Consider the following 21,760-nt stretch of genomic DNA (forward strand, 5'->3'; position numbering starts at 1 on the left):
TCTTTATTCTCCTTGGTAGCTTATCTACACTCACATCATCCACAAACGTAGGCTGAACCCCAAAGGTCAAACACTGACACAACCTGCGAAGACTCCAAGTAGCACTACAGCTCAGGACTGTTCCTGTCCCTTACATGAAGCTGTCCCACTGTGATTCTTCAGCCTTGTATTTTTGTTCCATTCTTTTAAATTTGATAATTTTCAAAAATCATAATCTTGTAAAGATTCTGTGCTCTTCCCTGGCTTTATGTACCCTAGATCTTTAGCTACCACCACCACAGAACAGGCCTTCCAAATCCCAGAACAAACTTGCCCGTGTGACAACACACATACAGCCACAGCTACAAAGTGTAAGCAGCCATACCGACTGTCCTGTAACCTAGCAGCACCTTCCACCATGAAATGGTTCATAAATAACCATCAATAATGTGATTAGTATACAAAATAAAGACTGTTAAATGTAAACACACTGAATGCTTCATGTTAGCTGTACCTTTAACAGGGAAAAACTATGCTCGTTATGACAAGAGTGTGACCACAGAAGGCAAGATCCAAGCTAAGGCTGACACAAAACTTTTCACAGATTGTGTCTAAGATTTCTGTCCTCTCCAGGCGTGAAACAGAGACTCTTCAAGCCTCTTCATCACCACTGTCTTGAATCCTCCAAACAGAACGTTGTAGCCAGAATGGTGATGTTGCCAAACTGAGAGTAGGTTGTAGGCCCCACACCCTCTGAAATTAGTTTGCAGAGGAAGACCATGAAATGGTAAAAAAATTCCCATGTAAACAATTTTTGCCTAATAAACTAACCCCAACACTGTACTTACTCTCTGGCTTCAGGAAGTGCTAGTCATTGCAAGTCTCAGGCCAGCACAGGGAGTCTATAAAGAAATCCTGAAGTGAATCTGTCAGCAGTTAGTACAGTATCACTCCCGTGCACTGGACTGGGGAGTTACTCAAAAAAGCACATTTGTTTGATCAGACTCTGAGCTTCTGTGCATGAAACAATGGTCAGGGAAAAGCATTTTCCTGGATAGGTCACCATTAGACATTTTAGGACTGAGGCTGCTTTTAAGTCATATTGAGAAAAAAAACCCAACTTTATTGCACATAAATCTTTAATCTTGCATAAAATATGTAAAAGAATATATGTATCATTAAGAGCAATTCAGAAATGCATATATTAGGGTGTATTAACTGAACTGAAGGAAATTAGTTAACTGCTAACACATAAATTATAAAGCTTTTCATATGATCACATGAAGTGCTTCTAACAAAATTTATCTTCTAAATTCCCTGCCAGTGTCTGAACACAAATCCTTTATTTGCTGTAAATTTCAATCACTAAACTGATTTCAGATTGTTATTTTAAGCTCAAGAGCTACTAGCAACATTTCAACATGTGATATACTGTTTGAATGTTATCTGCCATGGGGGATACTGAATCAATATATTTTTTAGATAATCTTTTCACAGCCCCTCTAATATCAACCACTGTTCTTTTCAAATCCGTATTTGTTCATGGATATTCACAAGAATGCTATCAATCTCTCCTCTTTAATCAAAAATCGCTGTATACTGGCATGTGCCCACAGAAGATGCTAGAACAGCAGAGTCTCATTTTACAGAAAACAGGGGAAACATATTAAATCCAAACATCTCCATATCTCATGTATTGGCCGAAATAACTTAATTCCATGACAAACAAAACTAAAGCACGTAATGTACTCCCTGAAGGGGCTGGGAAGGGCTTTACAGTTAGCAGTGAAATGAATTTCACTACAAAACACTTCTGTAGCAAATTCAGGTAAGGCACAAAATGTTGAGAGACTTGCCAAAACTCTGAACATATATGTCCATCCTCTTCAGACAACTTCTCTACAAACCGATGGCTGCTTCAGTTACAGGGAATTACCTGTCTTTCCAATTAGAGTAAATTCATTACGCATGCTAAGTGCATTTCAGAACTATTGCTCTGTCAACCATTGTATCTTTCACTCTTGCATTTAGCTAAATTTTCATTTTTACTATTGCTACCTCCTTCCCACCAGCTTCTCTTGCTGTGGAGGCTATGGGTTACAACCAGCTGCTTTGAATTAGGTGCTCAAAACTAAACATGCAAAAAAATCACCTCCCGAGCAATCACTTCGGAGTCATGTCATTAGGCTAAAATTTTGCCATTAGCCAAATCCCAATCCCTAAGATGCTGAAGTATTTATACTCAAAGCCACATGTTTTGCAGCATAAGTGCTGTAACGTGCTGGTCCCACTTAAAGCATTATGGTCCTCCTTAATTCAGTGGCAAGCTTCCCATTTCTGTATGAGAGAACTGGCCAGCTGGTGATTACCAGTGGGATAAAAAGTATGTCTTTGTCTCTCTTCTGTACAAGAGCAGCACGTGACAGAAGTGGCTTGCCAATGGAAAAGTCTGTCCAAGGTCACAGTGCTGTTTCTGAAAGGTCTAACACATCAGCCAGTTAGAAAATACTGCTGCAAACTACTTTGAGAAGCAAGTCACTCTGTACCCAGCTCAGAACCGTGTAGCTTATAGCCTTGTTTACACTCTAGACTTAAAACCTAAATTGCAATACATAGCTTGTAAAACCAAGAGTGGTGTAAATTTACAGGCTGATAAATACATTAATAATAGTTATTAATAGCTATTATATAGTAATAAAAAATTGGACTTTCTTTACAATGCCGTGGGCCATTGTCAACCTGACTGTTACTATACTTCATCAGATCGACACCCTTCCTTTAGTAAAGATCTTCAAGAAATGGAAATCCTAAACGATTTTTAGCATGAGGGAGGTGGAGGGGGCACTGAGAAGAAAAGATTATGTTTGTGCTGTGTGAAATTCATTCATTCAAAAACGGGAGAACAGCTGAAAAAAGAAAACATAAGCAGCAGCAACCAGAAACAATGCTGTTAAGGTTTTAAGGTATGCAAAACAGTATCACTAGATGCACTAGAAATCTCAAATTTTGGTTTTTTTGTGAAAAGTTGAATTTATATGCAAATGCAGCCACTGAAATAGCCTATCTCCTTTATTCTGAATATTCTGACTACCCAGATACTGACATATCCCAGAAACAGTAAAAGCTTCATATACCACTGTCATGCATTTTCTTTTAACCACGTGTATTATTTTAAAGTAGCACGAATTTACAAGTATTATTCTGCAATACTCCAACTTGTGCACAAAAGCCCCAAAGAGCAATGATTAACATCAGCAAACCTTAATAAGCCACCATATCAGCACCATCATTAAACCCAGGCTTTTTATGAGGGTCACAGGTTTTCCAACAAGCAATAGATTACTCAAATCCAAGTTTATAAAAGCAGTATGGAGAAGCTTTCAAATTCATGGAGGGCTTCTAGCTCAGTTTGAAACTCTTTGGGTAAGAAACCTCACATTCTTGCCTGCTTTCCCCAGCACTGCCTGACTTTAAAACGTGTCCTGGTGAGAAGACTTTCCTGACTGCCTCTTTACTTAGTGCTTCTGACAAAGCAGTGAGAAGCTCTGGACCTCTGGAGGAGCTGTTCAATGAAACCACATGGAACTGAAGACAGTCTCCTGAACAGAGACAAGCAGGATAACTCAAGATTCCCAGAAACATCAGCTGTCATCTTGTAGAAGAATTTTAGTGACCTTGGGCTGACTTACAATTTTCCACTGAAAAACCCCATAAAATGCACAGTGAAAGGAAAACCAAAAGCAACTAAATTACACTCCTTGCAACAAGAAGAATCTTGCTGACTATGACAGAATAGTGACCTGAAACTTCATTTTTACAAAGAACTCAGCTACATGCTTAAAGGAATGACTGCTGGGTTGTCTTTCTTGTTGCTGCTGCAGCGTAAGGATGAGTTTCAGATTTATTTTGAAGTTCAAGACTTCTGCTTATTACCATAAATATAAAGAAACCAGTAAATACCAGCCTTGAGTTTTCAAGCTTTGCAGCTCTATCAGTGTTATGTACTCCATAAAAATGTGCATGTCTGAATTTTGAATGCTGTTGTATCAGTGAGAAATTTATGGCCACCAGTATGCTGAAAAAACACCTCACATTTCAGCTGTCCAATAAATTGCTTGATTAAAGTTTCTCCAGTTGCAGTTTTCTGATCTGTTAAGACATGTTCATTCCTGTCTTGGTGCAGATGATCTGCCTCAAAAAAACCAAATTTACTGTGTAAAAGCCCAAGCAGAGATGATGGGAGTCCTTCTAGCAAGGACTACAGACTCAAGAATTCCTAACAGGCAAGGGAGTCAGCAAATCTAGCAGACTAAATCCATACCAGAGCTGTAAAATTAAGCATATGAAATAGATTAAAAAAAAAAAAAGGAAAAAAAGATGGTAGCACAGACCAAGAGCTAAAGGGGTATGGAGGTAAAGAATAGCATGGGAAAGGAAACCTTTGCCACCTTCCCATACATGCCAACAGCCTGGTTATTTTTAAGCAAAAAATGTTACTCTTTTTGTGTGCTGCTCACTCCAAAAATGTCCAAGTGGCTCAGGACATTTTAAAATAGTGAAGGGAATTTTTCTGCCAGCTGCTTTCAGATGCTGTCATGTAAATCTGACACACAAATTGCATCCAGCTCCATGCCATAGTTTTATATAGTAGGAACATGGCTAGTTTCACTGCCCTGCCATGTGAACTGTGTTCTTACCCATTTTCTATTGAATGTGCAAATATCTGTAGAAGCTCTTTAGCTAGAATTATTGGTTTTTAGCAAACACACACAATGCTTCATTCACTGAGATGCAACTTACCCAAATAGTTGTTGCTCTTTGACATCTCCGTAATGTTGATTTTCGTGGCTCCTTCAGGAATCTCCACAATCTTGTGGTAGCCAAGATTCGTTAGAGTGTGTTTGAAAACTCCAGACACCACCTTGCAAGCAGTGTTGTCCCCTCCACATATTCCACACTTGTCAATCACCTTGTCTGAACCCAGGTAGTCGTCACAGCCAATGCTCTGCAAAATGAAATAACATTTCTTTTTCCAACATCTTGCTCAGGCAGACTTCACACGTAACAACCAAGGGCAGCACGACTTTCAGAGAACATTCAGTGCTGGAAAGGTTTTGTGAATTAACATTTCTGCAGTTTCTTCCCCTGTTCTTCTGTATGCAAAAAGGCAATTAAAAACAGAGGGTTCACAAACTTGGGGATTTCAAGTTAGCTGATGGGCTTTTACAGCCTGATAGCAAAGAAACCAGCTGAAGGACATAAACACATTGCTCATTGCTGGCTATGCCCTCCTCAGCACAATGAATCTCTTCACAGCATAGCTCCTACAGCTGTCAGTCAGAAAGGAAGAGATATGATTTTGCTATGACCCTAAATGGGCTTTTTACAAAAGTAGAACTATTTTATGTATAAAGTATCTTCTTAACTTCCTTTAAAATTGAGCCTTGAGCCTATTCTCACCAAAAGAGGTTTCCAGAAAGTTTTTATACTGTGTCTAAAGATTTACAGAAGCCATCCTCCTATTCACTGAGTAGAAAACCTTCAACCTACACAGTAATACCAACTTGGAAAAGACAGTTTAAAAGAAATAGAATAATTTAAAATCATGTAAATTGAAGGCAGAACTTTTTTAAAAGATTTGACACAAATCAGAGAAGAACAATATTTCCAATTTACTGCACTTTAAAAGTGCACATACAGTAAAAACTACCTCCTTTTACAGAAATGTTCCTGTTGATTGACATTGTTTTGTGTTTACAGACTTCAAGTCACATTTAGGATGAATACTCACCATCTATCTATATGATTAACTGGCCCATGCAAAGAGCTTCTCATTCAGATAATGAAATTTCACAAGAGCCAGTAGAACAGTAGCCTATCACACCTCTTATGAAACACATTGATTTAATGGCAAACATTCATAGAGCATGGATGTATACAAGTAGGTCAAAAATACTTGCACATTCTTGATGATAAATGGGTGTTACTGCCTTATGGTCTTTCCTAGAAGTAAACATCCAAGTAAGAGGGGGAAGAAAAACAATTTTTTGATACCACTGACTTACAACACAGGGAGTATCTTGAGCCTTGGCACCACTGTATTTCTTTCCTGTTCCCAATATTAACACTTGGCCCTTGCTGCAAAAAATGTTCTAAACTGCAAGCCAGAGTCTGCTTAGCTCCAATGTAAATATTTAACACCCAACATCTTTTTTTATGGCTATCCAAGAAACACAGATAAAACCATCTAACTAATCACTGTCAGGATCACATGGAGCTTGACACTGATACCTGTTTGTAGTCATGAAGCCAGAGAATGAAGGAGATACCCTAGCACTCTGTGCTGCATGGCGGGATGACCAGGTACTCTGTTCCATCCTACCAAATCAAGTGAGCACAATGCTGCATGAATTCAAAGAGATTCTGGACTCCAATGGAAACACTTGGTTTAACATCCTGCATCTGCATTGCTTGGTGGAACAAATTGCATATGAGTTCAGTTCCACCTCACAATACGTTTATCACTAGCGAAGTGATGCACTTGGTTAAACACAGGCACTACAAGTCTCTCTGTAGCAAACCACACAATGTGATTCCACACCTGCTAAAACAATCTGAAGAATGAGTGATGTAAATTTAAGACCGTTGTGCCCAACGACTGATTGATCTCTGTACCAGTCCACTTCCAAGGATATTTTGCTGTGACTATTTACACTTTCCCTACCAGATATTTTTTGGAAGGAAATGTAGTGGCACTCAGCACCAGCCTATGCTATTCAGTGACTTTCAGGGAATTTCCACTGCCAGCAAGTTGTTTTATGAAGGGAATTTTTTCAAGTATGAGGTGTTACACAATATGAACTGCTGGCATAAATGTTTAACGGTGTTCTCCATAAGTGCTGAGTCCCACACAGGTTAATACAATTTTCTCCCTCTTAGCAAATAAAAGAGAATAGAGAAAAGCATGTTTTATTCATTGAGACCATAACACAGAACTACTGTGGGTCAGTGTGAACAGAACTACTTTCCACAGAAGAAACACAACCCGTAAGAACCAATGGGACTCCCTCAGAGGGGGTAAACACCAAACCTGTTTGAAACCCGCATGTCATTCTTAGCCAAAGATTGACTGACATACAAAACAGCTGCCAACTTTGGCTGTACTAATTGGATTTTTTTCATATAGGGCACAAGGAGCCCGTGTCACACAGCGTGCCTCTCATGTTTAAATGACTGAGAAAGATACAAAGAATTAACTACTGGACACAAGGACTAATAATGTGAAACCAGCAACCGACAATGAGGAAGAACCACAAGTATATAAATATGGTAAGTAAGTAACACAACAAAAATAAATATAATAATAGTGAGATAAAGTATGTACCTGTTACACAGAGTGCACCCATATACCCCTTTTACATACCAAAAGAACAGGTATTTAGCAGCAAATTCCAGTTTTCCAAAGAGAAGTTATACCTTTTTACTGGGGTGTCTCCTGAGACTTCCATGGAAATGTGCTTTAATGATGAATACTGCATAGGTTTCAGAAGAGGCCAGCTGAAACAAATACATACTAATAGCCTGACATCTGCTTGATACACTTTAGGCAGACATACAGAAATGACTGTGTACTTGCCAGCATTTCCAGATTCAGCCAGGATATCACATGGCAAGCCTGTGCCCCATGTCTTATATGGAAACCTCCTTTCTAACTGTATAAAGCATAGATTTCCAGCACTGACAGATCATGACGTATTGGATCAGACACCTGTTACTGGTCCAGGACTCACCACTTAGGGTGTCGGGAGCCTTGGTCAGACCTTTGGGAAGATGAAACGAGCACTTTTCTGGCAAGCTCATTCTGGTTTTGTTCTGCTTTTAAACAGCTGCTTGAAGCTATGCAGAGATTTGGAATGGCAGTCATCCCTGTAGAACTAGGCTGGCAAACAGAATTCACCCATATTAACCAAAAATGTGGAATCCATACATCTGTACGGAACAGATAATTCAGCATTTTTTTCCCTGTTATGACTATAAATTTAAGAAGTACCACTTCGCTGCTTGGCTAATGTACATTCATGTAAAGCTATGAACCAACTTATAATTTCTCCCAGGATGTGGCATTCATTACATTTAAGCACATGTATACATAGCAAATAAATCGCCTTACCACACTGCCCAACATGCTGCGATACACCAGCCAGAAAAAAAATGATGCTAAGGAAAGAAGTGAGTGGTCTTTACAGCATTTGCTGTGGGAACATGAATAAGTCTTAACTATGTAAATAAAGATCAGAGGTTTTGCTAGATAAGCAGATAGATCTGAAATCTCAGGCGGTCTCCTTGAACAACTCTGGAAGGCTGAGATGTAAACTGGGTGCCAAATAAATTAACACCCAACTAAACAGCCCAGTACACTCTCACAATGGTGAAAAGCAGCCTCAGTGAATGAAGACTGGTTTTCATCACATAATAGACAGGTCAGGACTCCAAAAGCAGATGTCACTTCTCAAGCCACGTTGCACACAACATTCCAGCTATGGATGTAGAATTAGTGGGATTGTGAATAGGAGATGAGTGAGAAGGCAAAGGTAACTGCATTCTGCCCACCAAAAGGATTTTGGACAAGACTACTGCAAGCTGCTCTTTCACTATCAACAAGGAGATCTAGAACACGTCTGTTCTTCTACAGCATTTTCTTGCAGTGTCAGTTTTTAGAAGAGCTACTTTTGACTTGCATTATCTATACATCTGTATTGCTCAACTCTCTTTGCAAAGCAGTTCAAGAAACTCTTCAAAGTTACAAGCTAGCCTGAAAGACACTGCTCAAGAATTACAGCCAACTGTATGCCAAAATTAATTTAAATAAAAAGCCCTGAGAGTAAAAAGGGACAATCTGGATGAAATATTCAGTGGTGGACTTAATAGGGATTTAGGACTATGCATACAATAGAATGGGGCTGGTGCCAGGTATTTGAAAACATGAAGTGCTGATCCCCAAAATGGAAAGCAGATGTTACAATTCCAGTACTAAGTGGTTCTATTAAAAATTGCAATCTGTGTGGTAGAGTGGCATAAATAATACAACATGGCAATACCTGGCTTCCATTGCTCTCGCCGCATTGTGTTATCAGGCAGGAAAACACTAGTGATGAGTTGAAGTATATTAACAGCATTCACTTAGGAAATCTGTTATAGGGACAGGTAGCTAGCTAAAAGTTGTAATACATTAAGCAACTAGGCATCCATGGGGCTAGAAGGCAGAAGAATAACCTGTTTACTTAAGTCATACCAAAGATGATCCAGCAGCTAAAGCAACATTAGGCAGGGTAATGCGAGAAGAGTAATGAAGCAAAGTACAGGGTATAAAACACCACTAATGAAGTTAAGTGGGTAGCAGAAGAATACCTGGCTAGTGGGGGGAGACCTGCTTTAACAGTGTATGCCATCAATAAATCTTAGTTCTACAAATTGCCGAGGCTCCTGCTAATTAAGTTTTATACGTGACTGTGCATGGAAGCCACCATATTTGCAGTTCTGCTTGAGCAATGTGATACATCCCCAACAGTGGAGCCATCAAAAGGCATGTGCTTGTTCATCTGCTCTGTGGAACACGTAGAAGTATCAAGATTTAGCTATTAGAACTGCAGGGCATTTCTGGGGGTTAACTACAAGAGATGCCCTTACTTTTAAGTTACTGTTTTTTCTCTCCACATTCTGAAAACCACGTGAGTCTTACAGGGTGGTATAACATAACAGCATTGGAACAAGGCATACCTCTTCCCAAACTTCTGCTCATCCTTCCATCATAGTTCTACATCCCTTGATGGTAGTTCATGATCTCTGTTGGATTCACTAAGATGATAAAAACTATCTTTGCTAACTGATATCTTTTCAGTATTCTTATTTGCAGTTAAAATATTTACTTTTCCCCCTTGTATAAAGTAACAAATTATCCAAAACTGCATTTTTAATATATCAGGATTTAAGCTGCTTAAAACCACACAGCTTCTACAGAAAAGCAGGAATACATGAATTACTAAATTCATACACTGACAGGAAATATTCCATAAAAACTCGGTCTAATGCTGAGGATTAATTATTTGCTGTGTTTAAAGAACAAGAAAAGGAAGATCCTCCAAATGTTGCATTAGCTGTTTTGAGTCTCTCTGCCTTGTGAGTACCCAGGAACCAGAGCAGAAACAAGTTAAAATAGTCTACAGTTTACATTAGAAAAATACTATGTCAGGGTAAGGAAATCTGCATATTGACACAAAACTACTGAAACGAATGGGTAATCCATGGAGTATTATCAACACATACAGTGATTAACTTCAACACACAGATCTTGCCATATTATTTCATGTTGGCAATAGAAAGGCAGATTTAAAAGGAAAAAAGACATCCCATAAGTGTGTCCAGATGCTCATCTGTTAATCTTTAGCTTTCATTTGCTGTTATCTAGTTGTACTTGTACTGTGCTGAGTGGTCTACTATTATTATACCCTAACAAACAGAGCAGCATGCTAACTTAGATGCTTCTTGACTGACCAGGGATATAACTGTGTTTCTACAAAAACAAAACTGCCGTGTATTTTTGTAACAGTTTCATTTAAAAAAACACTTATCTGTAAGAGAAATCAGCTTCTGTTTTGTGACAACATACAAAGCACTTTATCTTCAAGCCAAGAGATTTGATGTTCTGGAATTTTCATACTGCTTATGGCCTAATCACAGCCTGGAGATAAGTAGGAATTTGTGACTAGATGTGCACAAGCAGTTGGAATGCTTGGCAGCTAAGCAGCATACAGAAAAAACACATGGTATTTACTTCTGGAATCCAGGCTTGGAGTTGGCTAGAGGGGAAACTCCAGATCCTCAAGAGACACTTCTAAGATAAGCAGCAGATACTTAATATACCTTGAATCTGATAGTATTATCTTTAAGTGACTAAAAAACAGAACAGTAATTACATGTAATTAGAACCTCTGTATTAGTCAAATAAAATTGCACAGGGATGCCCAAGTCAGAGATTACTGTTGCAGGTGTCACTGCACCAAGGCATGAGAGACAAGGCAGTAACATGGCATAGCTGTCACACCCAGCACCATGAGATGTCAAACCACCATGTCCCAACAGCAGATTAGAGCTGCCAAAAACACAGGAAACACCAGGATGTCTGACAAAGAACACGTTACAACCCACACATGCAGAGGCAGAGTACCAAGATATCCTCCAAACACCACATTCCACCATCACTCACAGCAAAGTCCCAACCAACACAGGGACATGACTGAGCTGTTTCGGAGCCACAAATTAGTCACCCATGGACACAGTCAGGAGAGGGGGGGAATTAGTAGTCACCTTTTCAGATTGTTTTTAAAGATGGAAGCATAAGATCGCTGATCAACCTGCTGTCAAACTGGAGCTCTATGGGAGAACCCCAAACTCCTTCTGGACATATAGTCCCAGACCACACCTCCGTTACACCACTGTTTTCACTTGGTTTCCTGTATCCAAACTTCAAGCTGCTGCTGACATGCCACTCGTCAAGAGAATGATTTTGCAAGTGGAACCAAGTTAGAAACCATTGATGCAGAAAGCAGGAAAAAAGTCTCATTTTCCCTAGTACTGTATGGCCAACCCAGCCATGGGAATGTGAGAGTAATTTCTTTCTGGTTTGTGCATTAACTGAGTTATTAACTAGACGCCAACTGTAGAACAATGACCCGTCGGAACGATGCTTCAGCGGCTGCTTGACAACACTCCTAATGCTCTTCTAGTAACCAGTATTTTCTGCTTCTAAAAGCATACAAAGAACAACGTAAATTTCTCATTGTAACTTACAGAAAAACCAGTGATGAATACTTTGTAGGAAGCTCTCCTCCCAGTTATTTAAAGTTCATAATATACTATATAGATTTCAGCTCAGTTCACCAAAATCTCTAGGGATCTTTGCAGCTGAAAGAGGCTGTAAGAGGAAGAGTTATCTGAACATCACAGATCCCCTCTCTCAGTGCTGTCTCAATCCTGAGAACATAACATTACATACTTCTGGTATTACTCATTTTGCCACTTTACACACTATAAGCAACATTTTATTTCTCACTGCATGGGGAGGGCAGAAATTGATTCAGTCTTTGCCACTCCTTTCTTCTATCATTACACCCCCCCTCCTGTTGCTGCTTGTTGATACAATACTCACATTCTTGAGAGCAAAAAGAGACTCTACAGTGGTCTTTTCTTTTGGCTGCTAGATGTGTAATTTGAAATGCATACAGAACGTACAAGATGCAGGCTGATCTAGTTACCACAGCTTAGTGTTTCTGACCATGTACACGACTGATTATGTTTACAGAAAATACTCAAATCCCACCAGTCAAATTGACTGCAAATGGTTAGAAAGATGGCAGAGTAAAAGGGGAAGAAGACAAAGAGAGCCCAGGCCCAGGCTAAATATGCTGTGGTTTCTTTGTGAATTTATCTCTAGTATTTGCTCAGCTTAATGTAATGGTGAAGCAAATGCTACTGGGTGTTTTTTGGCACTGTTTTATTCTAATTCCTCACCTTAAATGCTTGAGCAGATCATTGGCACCATCTAAAAGTAATTCACTTTTCCTAAACATGGTATTTGTTCTTTGTGCATTTTGTTCAAGATGAACAAGGCATTTGTTCTGTTGTTAAATCTTCATTTCTAATTAACAGCATTCTGGTGTTACTTAGAGGAGCTGAAATTTTTTACACAGGCATTATTTGGAGAGTCCACAATTGAGGAAATTAAAATTCACCAACTGTACTTTGCAATGCCCACTATTCCATGAGTCTAAGAACATACACTGCAAAGCTGTTATTGCATTGCCATGATTGAATCTTATTGATTTGCTTTGGGAAATACCAGCTGTTCCTTTCTCTTGCACCTAATAAGCACATTCTGAGCACTGAGGTTTGTTTAAACAGATGACTCTGCTTTATGAATGTGCTCCACACTGAAAGGTTTTCATGCAGTCCTGGTGATATGACATCTAGTCGGCACTGCACCTTTCTTCTTTTCAGCTCTCTTGTAATGCAGTTGTGCTAAAAGATGGCATATTGCGTTCACACACAGCATCACACGCAGCGACTGCGGTCTAGTGCTCCACACTCAGTGGAGTGAATGCAGTGGCTTCTTGAGCCAAGGACACACAGGGAGCTCTGAAAGGCTTAGTAAGAATGTTTTCTCAGCAGCTCATCTGACCGCTCCCCAACCCCCCATTTAATAAACACAGCATGTGTGCAATAACTGATCAGGTAGGTATTATTGGACAAATTGTCTACTATTTCACGGAGAAACATATTTGTATTAAATTAGCTACTCTTGATCCATATCCCACTGAAGTCAGTGGAAAGGAAGCCTTGGAAATCAGTTGGGCTGGGCCTAGGAATTATCTCTAGTCTCCAGTGAAATGCCATCTACAAAAGATACAAAAGATACAAGACTAAGTATAATTTACCATTCTTGATTTACCAGGAATAGGTTGCTGAAATCACAGTTTACTTCATGGCCTTTTGTAAGTGTAGAGGCTTTTTAACATGGAGCAGTGAGATTCATTGTACCACATATGCAGCGTGATTAACAGCCCTTCAGAGCCCTTTCACCTCCAGCAATAATTTTGGAGATCTCCATGGGGACTACTTGTCTCTATGTGGTCTTACAAAGGTCTTGAACTCTGAAGGACTATACTGTTGTTGGTTGGTTTATGATTCTACTGCCCCCAAGTTCCATCTTAAGTTAAATGAACCTCAAGCCCACCAGGACAACTACAAAAAGCTAGATGACAGGATAAAAAGAGAAATGAATTACACTCTGTGGTTGCTTCACAGACACCTTAAACTCTTTCACACTCCTGCCACTGGAAACTGTCATTGCCATTGGAATCAGAACCAGGAGATTTGTTTTGTTGATCTCAATTTACCTGAAAGATTCACTCACCTCGATGTTAAATTCACACATGTAAACACTGTTGTTAACTTTTTAGCAAAGCATTTAGTATCTAAGCACAACACTTGTTTTTTCCTCCTGTGACAGGGTTTTCAAGCTGTAGCTGTAAATAGGTGCCTTTCCAGGAGTCCTCTTACACACTAGTTGCCACACAAAGATCTTGCCTTCAAAGCTTTTCAGAGCCATGCCAGTGCTGCTGTCCCACGGGTTAGCCATGCTTTCCCTCAGGAAGTCTGGGCAGCTTTCAGATGCATTTTAAATGACCTGTTCCCATCATCTGTGCACAGAGCTTGTTCCAAATTTCTGAAACACAACTTTGCATTTCTCCTGAGTCCCAACTCCTCCTACCAACTCCTTCACTTGTGATTTACAGCATTCTCTCCCACATAAACACAACTGTAACTAAGTACAGGACTACCACCAGGAGTCTCTAAGAACTGACAGAAGATTTAAATTCATTTAGCAAACACTACATCCACTTTTAGTAAAGCACAAAATTTGAACACAAGCTTTGCTGCTTCATCAATCTATTATTCTTCCATCAAACATCCATTTAGGGAGAACATCATCTAGATGTACACATGCAACCCAGTTCAGGCTTTTGAAGAAAACAAATAACAAAACAGAAATTATGAGAAAGTGGTTCTAATAGAGTTCTTTTGATTTCAAGACCCATTTTGAATCAACTCCTCCTTCACTCCCCCCCCCCCCAAAAAAAAAAAAAAGACAGCAAGTTTTGTTGGTTGATATGCAAGACAGAAAATATTGATGTCCTTTAACACACAGCTTGGAACACAACTGTGGAAGCTAAGAAAACCTGTCAGGGGAATCATGCCCTTCCCTGAGACTCAATTCCGCTGCAACTGAAAACATGAAAATGGGGCAGATAATTAGGTTGAATAAGGTCTTGGGAAACTAAACATAAAAGACAACTCACCAGAGAAGCAGAAAGTGAAACCAGAATGGTTTTTTGGCTCATTTCAGGTTTCCAGTTCTGGGTCTGAAGCTGCTTAGGTTCAGTTCCAGTTAAATCAACATGAGTCCAATATAACTTGGGTAACATGGTTTGGTAAATAAGCCCACATGGCAAAACATGAGAAATGTTAAGGGTCACATGATGAAAGCAGGCTTACAAAAGAGGGCTGTGGCCAATAAGGCAGATTGGTTCCTTTTACTGCTTCCTAAACACAGTGTGAGCACCTCTGAGATTTCAGTGCTGCAGCTGCATCTGGTAGTCAGAGTATGGCTGGCTAGAGATTCTGGCATTGCACTCCCTAGGAAGGTGTCCAGAAGCACTACAACCAGAGCTTGGCAGTCGCTGGATAAAGCCTCTTCAGCCTGGTTTCCCAGGCTCTGAACTAAACAAAGCTGAGTTTGGTTTATTCCCTCTTCCAGATCTTGTGTACCACTCTGGGTCGGTTAGCTGCCCAGGCTCAAGGCTCGATTTCCTAAGGCAGCCATCCAGCCTTGAAGGACAGAGCTGAGATGCCTCCTGCCCTCCTTCTCCCCAGCGTACGTGTCTGCAGTCAGTCCTACCACTGCCCTCTGTCCGAGCTATGCTGCAGGCACACACCTGACTCTGACCCCGGTCCTGACCTGCTGACTTGATTTTCTGGCTTGAAGTAGAACCCAGACAATCATTAGCTCATCTGGACTGTTGGCTGAATCTGGCAACCAGTGGCAGACCTGTCCTACCTGCTCTGAGCTGTCAACATGCACCCTTTTAGGTAAGGCCACTGTCTGCCTGGTTTGCTGTGATTCTCAGCTGCAGGTTTCACCTTCTCCTATGGATGAGCATGCTTGTGTTGCTCCTGACACTGTAGATTAGACTGAACAATTCAGTGTTTCTTTTTCCTCTGGCTGTCACACTGCCCCACTGCTCCCAAACTCCAGCCAAAGGTGAAAGATAGGTGCTTTGAGCAATGCAGCCTGCTTGCAGAATAGAAACAGACCACCAAAACAGGCAAATCAGTATTGCTCTAGATAAACTACACCTCGTGGATCAAAGTAAGCAGAAAACACACACTGAAGCCAATGGTAATTTGTTCTGTAACTTGAGAGATTTCTTACAGAATACTCATATACTAATTAAGGAGGTAAAGTCTCAGAACACCAATTAACAATACTGGAAAAAAAAATAAACAAAATCCTCCATTCTGCAGAGAAAACCTAACTCATTCCCACCACAGAATTTGAAACTAACTGACTATCTTACCTCATCAGTTTGTGTGATGAGACACAGGATTAATAATGCTATCCACAAGGTGGCACGCACAACCCTTGTGATATCTAGGTGAGTTCATTTCTTACATCTAAACACAAAGATTGTATTGCTCTTCTTTTCCAATTAGCCTCTACTACATCAGTAACAACTACTGTTATTTTGTTACCAGTAATATGTTCTTAAATTCTATTAGTCAATCTGAAGATTTCTTTTGGCTTGGGAGGCATTTGAACTTGAAATGAAATATTACAGAAAAGTGAAATGAAGGAGGAACTCTCAAACATTTTTCTTGTATCATCTGCTCTCCTCATCTGGAAACCAGGTGGACTTTCTTTATCAATCATAAATAAATAATGAAATCCTCAAAAGGAATCTTCCTTGACTTCAAATGTGACATCAACTGGAAATCTGCCAGTCTCTTTAGGGATTTGACAAGGCAGTGTCAATTCCACACTCATCAGAACCCAAAGTTTACTAAGAAATTTAAATAACTTTTGGGTATAAGTGTATCAAACAGAAACATACTATTTTTCCCCTCCCCTGTAGTCTTGTGTAAAATTAAATCCCTCCCACTGAGTCAGTGGAAATGAGTAAAGATTAAATTAGGGAGCACTAGCTACACGAGTCTTTGGGACCAGATGGGATGTGCGACAATGGAGTTGGAGGATATCACAGTGAGGTCACGGTGACTGGTGGCAATGCCCAATGGCTAGGCAAAGGAAATGCCACGCCTGTCTTCAACGAAGGACAAGAAGCAAGACCTGAGGCTAAGTTGCAGGCTGGTAAACCTAATCCCAGGCCCTCTGAAAGACTGCAAGCCAGTCCTCCTGGAAGCCATTTCCAAGCACATGAAAGACAACCTCCCCCCAAATTTACTGGGAAAAACCATAATGGATTTACCAAGGTCAAGTCATGCCTGAACAAGCCTTCAGTGTTTAAAGGACACGTTCAGTGGGTACATGGAGAGCTGTAGGTGGTTTTTACCTTGACTTCAGAGAGGCCTTCCACACTGTCTCCACAGTATTCTTAAAGCCAAACTGGAGGAATCCAGACTGGATAATTTCACAATAAGGTGGGGGTTGGGAAACCAGTTGGATTGCCAGACTTATAGGATAGTGATCACTGCTCTAAAATCCAACTGACAGGCAGTTACTAGTACCACTCCTCTGGAGACAAAATTGTTTCAACAGTTCTGTAAGAACCTGGACAGTAAGACAAGAGTGTACTGTCAGCAAATGTACAGATGATACCAAATTGCAGGGAATATTCAAGATATTAAGGACTTTGACAGGCTGGAGAAATGTACAGAGAGGAACCACATGAAGTTCAAATGCAAAGTCCTGCATCTTGAACAGAATAACTCCATGCACCAGTACAGGCTGGGTACTCCCTGGTTAGGAAACAGCTCTGAAGAAAAGGTCCTGGGGGTCCTTGTGGGAAACAAGTTGAACATGAGCAAGAAGTGTATCATGGCAGCAAAGGGAGCAACTGCACACTGGAATGTACCAGCAAGGGTGTAGCTAGCAGGTCAAGGAAAGTGATTATGCCCTCTGGCACTTGAGAAACCACAAATGGAATATTGTGTCCAATTCTGGGCTTGCAGTACAAGGCGTTTTACTTTAAGACTGTTTTAAAGAGGAAGCATTAAAAGATAAAACTTTCTCCTCTTTCCAGTTTCCCTTACCCAAGTCCCCCTTCAACTTTTTGCCTCCTCCAAAACAAGAAAAGTGAAAACACCATGAAACGATATAAAGAAATGGGTGTGGAAAACAAAAAGGAGTTACTACCAAACAGTACTAGTTAACACCCGTTTCCACTTGACATCTTGTCAGACAATTGGCGCCATTTCCTCTTCATATTTTCAGTTCCAAGTTATGCCACCAACTAGCAATGGTTCTTTCTTATCTCATTAATTCCAGTTGTATCTCTGTTAAGCTTTGTGGAACAGGGAGTAAACTTGATTAAAACTGGCTAGGTGCAGACACTGACATTTAGACCTTCAAGAATTCTTCAAACTAAAACAAACAGAAAGCAAAGATGCTTTTATTCTTTCACTACCAGATTTCTTTTCTAAAGAAAGCCTTGAGCGTCTCCAAAGCCAAATTTGTATCACAGTCATCTCTCAGAAATGAAAAATTACTTTAAAATAATAAACTCAAAATTTAAATTGTAATAAAGGCCAAGGATGTTTGGCAAGAACACACCATTCCTCATTTTCTCCAGATGAACATTTATGTCTAAGAACTCCTACTTCTTTTATAACCGAGCAATACCGTAACAATAAAGGCAGGGTTTGTTGTGGTATTTTTCCCCCCTTAAGTAAGGGCTATGTAAGTAAACAACTGAGAAAGAAAATGATGAACTATGTCCCTTTATACCACTGGTACAACTCTATTCACCCAGAACTCCAACCTCCAAGAGTTTATATTAACATCAACTCAATTGCCTTATTTGACTTTAGGTTGTACCCCATAGAAGATATATTCCCCCCTCCCTTCATCTGCACCTACCCATTAACCAAACATTAGAGTGTGGATTTGACACAGAGTTTCAAACCCGTTACAGTAATTTGGATCTTCTAAATTTATCACTTGATTAAAAACATTTGTTGCATAATACTGCAGAGAATATTAAAAAACAGTTCTGGCATACAAATGACGACCTTTTCCTCAGATCAGTCACATTAACCTAAGTAAAACCTATAGGATACAATCCAATCAGTAAAATCTGAGCTTAACAGAATTCTACAACAGAATGGGTGTTTAGCTCCAGCAGAACGGTGCAGCTCTACTGGTGGGGTTCAACAGCAATGCGCATCACACAAGCACATGACACACTCCAGAAGGTATTAGTTTATCCACAAAGTCATTTATGATATTGGACTGGAGGTCCTAAATAAGTCATTAAACACTTGTAACATTGCTTTGGTTTGGTCTTTACATTCTAGACTCCCCTTTTAGAACTTGTACAAGGAAGCTTGGGAAAAGATGCAAGAAAGCACATATTGTTTTGACACCTGAAAGCTTCGGCTCTTCATCTTTTTGGAATCCCTTACTTGTCTTTGAGACAGGTTTCTGCATTAAGGAGGACCCTAGTTTTTCTGGATTAGTCCCAGGCTCCACAAGTCTAAGCATGGCTGCCTAGAGATAAGCTGGATGGCTTTCTCCTCAACATGTGAAGAAACAGGATAAAAATACCATTTTTCTCTGGTCACTGTTAAAACCTTTGACCTTCACACGAACTTACGGGTTTAACTCCTGCAGTTAGATGAATGCTATTCCTTTCATTGCTACCTGTCTGTGACGGGTATTCATGGAGACACCAATGAAGATTTTATGACTTTTAGAGTAACAGCTAGCACATGCCAGTACATCCTGGTGGGATTCCCACCACACGTACACCTCATTCACCAGAGCTATCTGTAAATGAGCAGAATGATGCAGATTTCCAGGAAGTGCTTTTAGCTTTGCTGATCCCTGAGGGAGCCAAAATTTATGTGCTTCACAGCGCTCCTATAGAACAGCAAGCAAATTACCCCACACAGCCAGCTTGTTCGGCATTTTACTGTATGAGGTACCTAACCTGTACAAACACAAGGACAAGGTTCAGTGGTACGTATCCTTCAGTGGAAACAGACTCAACCAAACTAAACCAGGTGTTCAACGCTGAGGAACCATGCCTACACATGTAGAGCAACAGACACCTTCAGGAAGCTTCCAAAGGCCGAGCATGACAAAGACACTAAAGCCTGCGTGTCTCTAACATCTCGTGTGTCTTCCGGGACCCAGCCTAACCCTCACTGGCTTTACAAATCAAAGGAGCAATGTTGAGAATTTAAATTCAACCACAGGATAACAAACAACATTCTAATGGCTCTCACTTGATTTGTGGTTAGCTATAACCATAATTTTTACCCAAACATTTGATCCTACTTTGGCTTTCAAATACATCCTGCTGTCCACAGCCCTAATGCGCGCACATCTTTGATGCTATTTACAGCCCTTCACAACCAGATCGCGGTCACGTCCAGATGCCGCCCACTTAATTAATCACAGATTTTCTACCTGCACAATAGCTGTTTTCATGACCTATCTGTGCTTGATGTTGAACTTCATTTTGTCAGATAAATTTTGAGACAGCAAGAAGAAACAAAGTATTCATTTCTGACAACCTTAAGAATCCAAACGACATTTATTGCATCGAGATAGAAATCCATTTGATGAAGAAAGCTACTCACATAAGGACATATAAAGACTCTTTCACTGAGACATTCAATGGTTTCTTGCTGGCTGGAGAATTACTTGAGAGAAAAAAGGTTTTATTCTTGTTACAATGGAAAAAGTAAAGCCATCCAGGAAAAGTAATCATGTGAAAAGATGGTCTTAAAGATATCAACTAGTAACAGCTAATAAAAAAGGATTAAAAATATAAAGCATGCATCTCACACTGATATCCCTGACAGTCAGCAAAACCAATTCCCCTCAAGTGTTATTGTTTTAGGGGAAGATACCAAAAATGGGACTTGTTGCTTTCCCAGACACAGAACCATTTTAAGGTGTGTGACATCAAGCTAATCGCCAGCAAGACTGAGTGGAAATTAAAATCAACTGTTGCTGGCTATCACCTTATGAAAGTCAAGATAGCTAGTCAACTTTGAGATGCTTCTATTTATTCAACTCAACAGGAAAAGCAGAAAACCATTTCAGGATCTAAGGTCAGATACCAAGTCCACATGTTACAGGTCTTGAAGAAGGGCATCTTGTCTCCTAGAATTGTTACACAAAGAGAAAGTATACGTGTATGATGTGGATCATAATGCTCAGGCCTTCAAAACTGCACCCAGGGCTTGGAGGTACAGATGTACTGAGTCCAGTAACAGAAAATTCATGAAACAGTTCTTAAAATCTAGCCTAATTAGACCTTGTTGGCAATAACAATAAACAGTTAAATAAATAATATGATTTATTCCGCTGATGTTAACTCCATGCCTTTTAAAAACACCTCTTATCTAAGTGGCTAAAGCTAATGCATGTCAGCACCACCCTGGTCACATGTCAGTATTATTGTTGGCAAGTACCACTATGCCCATTTCAGGATCAAATCAAAGGTCTCCACAATTCTCTTCAAAAGCTTGATACTTCAGTGGACAAGTGTAAAATAATATAACCCATCCAAAGATACGACCTCTTCCCCAATACAACATAACTACACCTTGCTGGCCTCAACAGGCTGCATCGAAGGTTTCTCCTGAACACTTAGAGTACTTACCAGCATTACATTCTGGTTCATGAACATCATAAAGAGCGTAAATACTAAGAACATTTGACAACAATATCAAAGACAAGAACTGAAGAACACAAATAAAGCACTTAGAGGCAAACTTTCACCTCTACTCACACAGCAGTGAGTCTCTGCTTCTACAGCAAGTATTTAATTGTTTGAAGAAAGGTTCTGTGACATGATGACCTCTATGATTCTGTTTTTATCCTGCCATGTAGGAACAGCAAATAGAATGGACTGGTAGATTTTCCATTTCAAAAGTGGAAAAACACCATCTGTTCCTCCTTAAATATCAGAAG

General features: G+C 40.0%; 1 protein-coding gene across 1 annotated transcript in view; it reads right to left on the reverse strand.

Moving 5' to 3' along the window:
* The window catches only part of THSD4 (thrombospondin type 1 domain containing 4), a gene marked incomplete at its 5' end in the record, with an annotated part of 228,208 nt that overhangs the window by 45,216 nt on the left and 161,232 nt on the right, over positions 1–21,760 (reverse strand). Inside the window, one exon of the mRNA XM_084268361.1 lies at positions 4,780–4,984. Coding sequence (XP_084124487.1) covers positions 4,780–4,984 — 205 coding nt within the window. The remainder of the gene's footprint in view (positions 1–4,779; positions 4,985–21,760) is intronic.

This window comes from Gallinula chloropus (assembly GCF_964237585.1).
Source record: "Gallinula chloropus genome assembly, chromosome: 9".
Lineage (NCBI taxonomy): Eukaryota > Metazoa > Chordata > Aves > Gruiformes > Rallidae > Gallinula > Gallinula chloropus.